At 37.9% G+C, this 8311-nt stretch overlaps 1 protein-coding gene across 4 annotated transcripts in view; it reads right to left on the bottom strand.

The window, feature by feature from the left end:
• Window positions 1–3460: 3460 nt before the first annotated feature.
• The window catches only part of CEP128 (centrosomal protein 128), a 396245-nt gene continuing 391394 nt past the window's right edge, over window positions 3461–8311 (bottom strand). For all 4 annotated transcript variants that reach the window (XM_055304558.1, XM_055304557.1, XM_055304559.1 and 1 more), the window contains one exon: window positions 3461–4592. In XM_055304558.1, coding sequence (XP_055160533.1) covers window positions 4465–4592 — 128 coding nt within the window. In that variant the 3' untranslated portion in view covers window positions 3461–4464. The remainder of the gene's footprint in view (window positions 4593–8311) is intronic.

Genomic DNA, 8311 nt, shown 5'->3' with positions numbered 1-8311 from the left:
CAATTGTGTGACTTCAATGCCTTAAAACATAGCAAACTATTATTAGAATTACAGGCGACTAGTTTGGTATGGCTCTTTTTTTGGGTATGGTGGAAATTTTTTTTCATGTCCCCACCTCTATGCCCAATGGTACAAGATTCTACATTTTGAAAGGTGGAGGTCATCGGATTATATATTGTTTTGACTATCTTCCTGAAAGGGAACTAACATGCTGCTATGTTTAGAAATCCAGTATTTTCCTGCAGAGAGCAAGGCAACAAGTTCTCATCCACAACTGTCACATGGCTTTGTACCATGTCAGAGTCAAGCTGTGTTACAGAAGATACCCAGCCACAGAAATATTCCTAGGCTGTCAGCCATGAGGAGTCAAAGACATTTGCCATTTAAATCCTTTTTCAGTTGGCTGGCCCTGAAAGACACGCAGGTGCTACAAACCTCTGACAGTCTGCCCCTTCGTTGTAGGTTGTAGTTATTAGACTTCAAAGGTCAACAGTTGGGGCTGACCTGGTGAAACACTACGGGTGACCTGAGTTGGGTTTGGATTTCGGTAAGATGTGGGCCTGAGGTGTGGATAAAGCAGCAGAGGCTAAGCTGGGGGCAGATGAGGTTAGAATTTAAAAGTCTGCCTGGTTTCACCAGAGCAGAAAAATTGGTTTACTTTGTTACTAATCAAAAGCAAGGGAGACTTCTCTGAAATTTGTTTGGGGGCTTGGAATCTAACATTCTGTTTCTAGATGTAAGCATTTCTCCTAGCCTTAAATTAGATGTGTCGTGTTTTGTACGGAAATGAAACTAAATGGAATCTTTCATGGTTTAAATTTCTTTTCTCAAATAGGGATAAGCTGATGTTTTTATTGCTAAACATTTGAGAACTTAAAAGTTGAAAGATGTAACTATTTTTATATCATACTTTGGTGCATGAAATGCTTTTATATACAAACTTTCCCAAATTTACTTTCCAGCTTACAGTTCATGGTTTAGTTTTGATCCAAGAAAACCAGATGCCTTCGTGAGGACAACTTCCTCATTTGAAGGCCATGAAAATCACAAATTTTCTTTCTTTTTCAAATTAAATGGAGACGAAACAGAGGGATAGTTTGAGGAAGGGGTGGTGTGAGAATCTTGGAAAAGGAATAATTTACTCAATGATCATTCCTATTCTTGGCTATTATATGATGTGCAGTTGGGTTTATAGTACAAATTCTGAGTAGGAACAATCTGAGATTCTTAAATCCTTCCTAAAGAAGGGTTTGCTAAGTATATATACCATCTAATTATATGTAAGAATTTGGTTACATTTTTTAAAAAAATGTTTGCTATTTAACTGTAAGATTCAATCGAGATTAAAGAAAATACAATTACTGTGACTCTAAGTACACTTTACATATCATTGATCAGAGCCTCAAAAGGAAAATGCTTTTTACCTTAGTTGAAGGGATAGAAAAAAAAAAAAAAAGGACTTCTCTTTTAGCTAAGGAGGTAGGCACTTGTAACCCATGTAACCTTTAAATCTAAATGCTTTATGTGTACAGTTTTGGTAAGCTGTAGATTTTATCTTTTATGAGTAAAAATATGTAAACTATAACAATAAGAAAAGCTGGTGATTCTGGGAAACTGGATGCATAAGATGTTATATAACCAACTGGTTTCCAACCTTTAAATCAGACACTAGTCAAGGAAATAATAATAAGCTTCGCCAATGGGAAAAACATCCAGCCAGATTTCTCCCAGCTGTGTTTCTCTCCTCTGTGGCCTTCAGTAACTTCAGTGGAAGTTTAGTGTGTTTAGGGAGAAAGATGGCCAGAAGAATCAAAATTATTAAACCAAAAAGGTCAATCTTCAAATTAAGTCTTGGACCAGGCTCACTGCAAGAATAAGGTTAATCCTTTCCAGTGTCCCAGCACGATAAGCAATATGGCTGCTCAGCCACAACTCAAATGGGGCTGATATCACGAGTTATCCTGCCAAAGGGGTGAGTGAAGGAAAAACAGTTGCTGGCTTTGAAATCTACAAATCAAGCTATTAGTGTTTCCTTAGCATTCCTTTTGATTTCCAGCTTGAGCTTACGGTGACTGCAAGAGATAGGAAAAATCCTCGGAGAAGACAGGTCCTTGGATTTAATTCCATATAAACAGAGGGCCAAGGAATTTTACAGAATCGTTGCTCACAAAAAGTTGACTTTGCCTTTGAAGTTCTTGTGTGTTCCATATTTAAAGTCAGACACCTTCATTCATCCAACAGTAGCACAGGGCCTTCAATAATATGATATAATGGCTTTATTTTTTTCGGATTAAAAAAGGTCTTTCATAAGATCCTTCTCCATTCTGTTATAAAATCATCAGCTAATATGTTTTCAAGGATTTGCCAGGTAAATAATCTGTGTTACCTTCAACTTTCAGGTCTAACTGGCCTGATGTAATTTTTTTTTTTTTTAATGGCCACAGATGTGTGAATAGTGGTTTAAATCAGTTCCTACTAAAAAGAATGGACTGCATGGAGTTCCTACTGATGCATTAAGGGGAAAGCTGTTTAACTTTTATCCGTAGGATTTAAATGAAACATGTAAATATCCTCCCTTATTTTCTCCTCAGTTAGTCATTTAGATCCAAGGAGATAAAATATTATAGTGTTAGTCAAAACATCAATGAAAATACTGACATAATTTTGCAATAACCTCAATATTACTATAGCATGCTATGGGTTCTGAGAAGCATCAGGACTGTGAACCATTCCTTCAGAAAGGGCTACCCCACTGAACCTCCTAGTGCTCATTAGCACATTAACGGCTTCAAGTCCTGAGGTTAGACAAAACCAACCCAAACCTGTTTAATGTTGTCTAATGCAGAATTTCTCCAGCTAGCCTGAACACATCACTCCTTTTTTAATGGAATTCCTAATGTCAAACAAACTTTGGGTCACGCACAGCTGCTATTGTGTCTCCTTTGTCCTCCTTAGCACAATGACTGGCCCATAGTAGGAACTCAGTAAAATATTTCTGTAATGGATAAATGATGAAATGCATGGTTGTACTCTCAGAGGTTATGTAGATTTTGTAATTTTTTTTTAAAGTTTTTTTTTTTATTTATGATAGTCAGAGAGAGAGAGAGAGAGAGAGAGAGAGAGAGAGAGGCAGAGACACAGGCAGAGGGAGAATCAGGCTCCATGCACCGGGAGCCCGACGTGGGATTCGATCCCGGGTCTCCAGGATCGCGCCCTGGGCCAAAGGCAGGCGCCAAACCGCTGCGCCACCCAGGGATCCCCTAGATTTTGTAATTTTTTGAGATAAAAGATCTGTGTTCTGTAGTAACAACCCCAATCAAGTTCATAGACAAAGAGTGCCATTTCTTCTGGATATTCAAATAAAAAGTAAATTACCAAAACATATGGTAGTGGAAAGAGAAGCATCCTCACAAAATATGAGAAATCTAACAAGCAAGTATACTTTAACAAACACAACATGTAGTTAGGAAGGTATTGCTTTATTGTTCTTGTCCCTCTGAAGAATATTCCAACATGGCCCAGTGGGATTCAGTTCCTGGATGTTTTACTATTAGCATTTAATAGAAATCTTTCTCCATTGGTAGATTAGCATGTAAAGAGCAGAATTTCTTAAAAACACTTTGATATTGAGAAAGGCTGAGATGCTGAAAGTATGTAGTGCCAGATCATACGAGAACTCTTGCAGAGCAGATCTTATAACACATGAGTTTGGTAACTGTGCATTTGGTCAGAGTAAACCCAAAGACAGTCCAGAATATGACTGAAGTGATTGCAGTGAGATACTTGGCCACAGAAAGATAAATAAATAAATTGCGCTATGAATTCTTTACAGTGTTCTACAATTCAGGTATCACTTGTAAATTCTTTATTGCTATTAAAAATGGATGATTGGAAATAAAATTTTAAGATACTGCATGTAGTAACAGACTGCTGAGATGATGGATGTAACAATCCTGAGCATTTATAGAGTGGACTGCCTAATATTATATATGCATAACTCCATGACATGTTATAACATGTGAAAATTAGGGAGAAAGCATTTTTAAAAAATCAATTGTATATAAACACTCTGAATCTAAAGTGCTGGCAACTTTGGCCTCAAGGAGAACTCATTTCTCTCCTTCTTAGCCAGTCATTTGTAAAAGATCCCAATTATAAATATAAATTATGGTTGGAAAAATGTGACTGATCACACCTGAAAAAGGAAAATGCAAAGTGAAAAGTATCTCTCTTTCTCTGCTGGTATAAATTGTCAATAAGTTAGCTGTGTGTCATTCATGAGTTGATCTTACTTGGATTGATTTAACTTCTATCATTCCCAAAGACCAATATATTGTTATGTCAGTCAGTGTTTGGCAATGCTGAAGAGCAGAAGTTGCCGATTCGTCTGCTAGATAATCTGGGCCAAACTGCAACAAGGACAGATACTCTGTTACTTGTAAAACACTCATGTGAAACAATGGATTACATTTTGCTTTTTTCATTTTCATATTCCTCCTTTTTAGACTGTGTACTCGTTCCATCCATTGGTAAACCTGTGGCATCTTCCTTGATTGAAGGTGAATCTGGAGCAACTGTTCTTTTGGCAAATGCTGACAAGGTGAGAGAAAAGACAAAAATAAACCTAGATGAATAGAATTCTTGGACTCAAAATTGTAAGTAATCACAGTGTCTGATCCAGTTTTCTATAAACTTTATATGAAATGACAGACCTTCAGTATAGGAATAAACATACTAAGTTTACTATTTTTTGGAAAACATCTATTCACAGGATCTAATTTGGGAGGGATCTGAAGAGTATCTGAGAGTGGAAGATGCGTGTTTGGTCAATACACAATGATACAAAGCACATGGACAATTTTGGAGGGAGAAATCTTCAGGGCCTTCTTTTTACAGAATCTTCTTCATTACACAGACTAGATCTGGAATCTAGGTTTACTGTTTTTCTACAACCGCCTACCTCTCAACTGTGCTCCAGATGGGCACGTCCAACTACTTCCATGAAATCCGCCTGCCTTATTTCTAATCTCTGATGCTTGCCCATTCCTTACTTTTTCCATCTTAGAAAGTGACACACTTATCTCCTTCAGCCTGGGTTTCTCAAACTTTGGTTTCCTCCTTCCTTTGTCCTATCTGCTCCACCCATCCCACTTGAGAGTCAATTCTGAAGACTTTACTCACCCCAGGCCTCCGGCTCCACACCATCTCCATTCTATCAACTCAGCCTAAACCATCATGTTCTCTCTTCCCATTTTCACTGTGTCGCATTCTCCACACCACAACCAGAATTATCTTTCTAAGAGGTAGATCCAATTATGTCACTCACTCTCCTACATAAGCCCTCCCCCCATGCCCCAGTGCCCCCCAGGAAACCCAGAATAAAATTCAAACATCTGACTGGCTGAAAAGGCTCCCTTGGAACTTCACCTCTCTCCCTTTCTCTCCTCCTCTCTCTCTCCTTTTATCCTCGCCTCCCCCCTCCCTCAGAGCTCCATCTTTCTAGAAGGCCATACCTGTTCTTCTCCGCAACCTTTGTACTTCCTACTCCCTCTATCAGGGAAACTATTCCCAACCAGTTTTAACTCTGCTGATTCTTGCCATCCAGGCTTCAGCTCAGTTGTAACCTCCTCAGAAAGGAATCATCTCCTGATCACTAATCTAAAGCAGTCTGTTCCAGGTATTTTGTCATTTTACCTTCATAGCACCAATCATCATTTAAAATCATCTGTTTACTTGCTTAATGCCTGTTTCTTCTCTGGGATAAGGTGACATCTTCCATCTGGTTCACTTGCTATGCTCCTTTCTCCCACCTGGGTCTAACAGAGAGCCTCCTGTATAACCTCTTAGTAAATATTGTTTGAAGAAGTGAATATATTTATGGGATTCTTAAGAGATAGTCAACTGGGGACTTTCTAGCTGCCTTCTCGAAAGTATCTACAGAGTACCTTGCAAATCGAAATAATCAGAACTCAGTTATTTAAAAATTTCTGACATGTAACTGGTCAGTGAAAAGACTATCATGCACACAAAAATCACTATCACATGAAATGAGCCTATAAAATGTTGTGCTTCTATGAAATAAATATATCCCTAAGGGATGAGAAACAATTTTTTTTTACCTTTATCAGTATCCCTACATTTTGACTGCCACAAATCTTTGGCATTTTATTCTGTGAGTCTGAGCAGACTACATATGAAGCAGTTCAGTGAGTCAGTGGATCCTGACATACAACATAGAAAAAAGCGTGTTGTTCTTGCTGTGGATAAATTATTTTTCACAGGAGGGACTTAAACCTTCACAAAAGGCACCTCAAAACACAAACAGAATAGTAACTTTTCTTTCCATAGCAGTGTAAACTGATGTCAGAAAGCAAAAGAAAGTTCCTTTTAGTAATTTTCATTGATTTACTTTTTTTTTTTTAAGATTTTATTTATTTATTCATGAGAGAGAGAGAAAGAGAGACAGAGACACAGGCAGAAGGAGAAGCAGGCTCCTTGCAGGGAGCCCAACGTGGGACTCGATCCTGGGTCTCCAGGATCAGGCCCTGGGCTGAAGGCAGCCCTAAACTGCTGAGCTACCAGGGCTGCTCAATTTACTTTTTTAATAATATCAAGTTAAATTAATATGTATGCTTCACATTCCAATCCTACAATAATCTGAAGAGAACACTTCCCCCCACCCCTTGAAAAATCACAGTCCTTTCTTTTTGGTTTTATTTTAATAAACATTATTGACAACAGTTTTAGAATTACAGAAAATTTGAAATCTGCATTCATTTCTAAAATTCAGTTTAGAGATACCAACTCCATAAACATTAGGGATTTTAATCTCAAAGGATTTGAGATTTCAAGAAGTCATGAGATTACTACAGCCCTCCCTCAAATCCAGTCTGTTTCTGGCCCCAAGGGTGAGGGCCCTGTCTTGGGAGTTGTGTTCCTTTAGCCTAAAAGGAGCTATACATGGAGACTAGTGGTCAGTCACTACTTATAAAAAGTAAAAATGACAGTTTCAAAAGCTGGCATTATAAGACTCTCTTTCTAAGCCCCCACTGTCTAGAGGCTGAAGGTAATGGAATCCAAGCCTTCTAAAAGAGTGTCCTGAATCACGGCCATCACTTCTAGCCAGCCAGGATAAATTTGGTAGTAATCATGGCTCTAAATAATGGATTTCTGTGTTCCTATTTCCAATGGTAATATAAACTTACAATTTATACATTTCTTCCCTTCTTCCTGGCAGAAGGAATCTACCTTTTCTTGAATTGACCTGAACTACACAAAGCTGACATAAATTACTACTTAAAACAAACTTTCATTAATGCTGGATCATTTCAGAGACCACAAATTATGCAGTATTTTCCCATTTCCTTTGTTTTTTCCATGGTCAGTGATTCTACGCTTTAGTTTGGTCACAGTTTGACAGGGCACCTAAGTCAGCAGAATGAATGCCTTAGCATCTACAGCACAGACAAAAGGGCCAGTACAAATCCCAACTTGAGTGAGAAGAAGCCTGTTCTGTGGGCTCATAAACTCATGTCTGCCTCAGCACCTATAGTTATGTACTCTTCATGTCTCTGTACAGGTCTAAACTGCTCTAAACTCCAACTCCCAGCTTTCATGTCCATTGAGAAGGCAACAAGAAAATCGAACACTTGCTAGTCAGACATAAAAGCTGGGGTGTTCTTAGCAGCATTTTATTTTTATAAGATGCCTTTTCAGCCAAAGTGTACATACACCTATCAAATAGTACCAAGGAGATCTATAGAAAGGTAGCAGCTTCTACCCTATCCCTCCCAGTACCCCAATTCTGCACCCCAGAGTTAATCACAATCAACCCTTTTAGCCTTCTTTTCTGTATTTATTTCAATTTTTGTAAGAAAAAGAAGCTGATATTGCTATTTTCTGACTTATCATTTTTAGACGTATTCACACCCATCCACTTCCCCGCACTTCATCCTCCTTATATAGTTACATTTCAACTTCTAGTTGTGTCAATAATGAGTATTTATAATATTATGTAAATATGACTCACACAAACCTAAGAAGCATACTATGACAACGCTTCTTTTCTTGCCCATTTTTCCCCTAAAGTTATTAAATGACTGGTGTTTTTATTTTGTTTTTTTTTTTTGTTTGCTCTTTCTCTGTGACTATCCTTAATGATTTCTAATGACTCAGTGAGATCTGCCATATTCTAAGTGCTCAACTGAGTCAAATAACCTAACATCTTTATTTTCTAAAGATTTTCCTTTCTTCTATCAATTTGAGAGAACTAAATATGAGTGTTCAGATTAAAGTGTTCACTCATCAAATA

This window comes from Nyctereutes procyonoides, unplaced genomic scaffold (assembly GCF_905146905.1).
Source record: "Nyctereutes procyonoides isolate TBG_1078 unplaced genomic scaffold, NYPRO_anot_genome, whole genome shotgun sequence".
NCBI classification, from domain to species: Eukaryota; Metazoa; Chordata; class Mammalia; order Carnivora; family Canidae; genus Nyctereutes; species Nyctereutes procyonoides.
The sequence above is the reverse complement of the archived record's forward strand: the minus strand, read 5'-3'. Positions and strand labels throughout refer to the sequence as shown.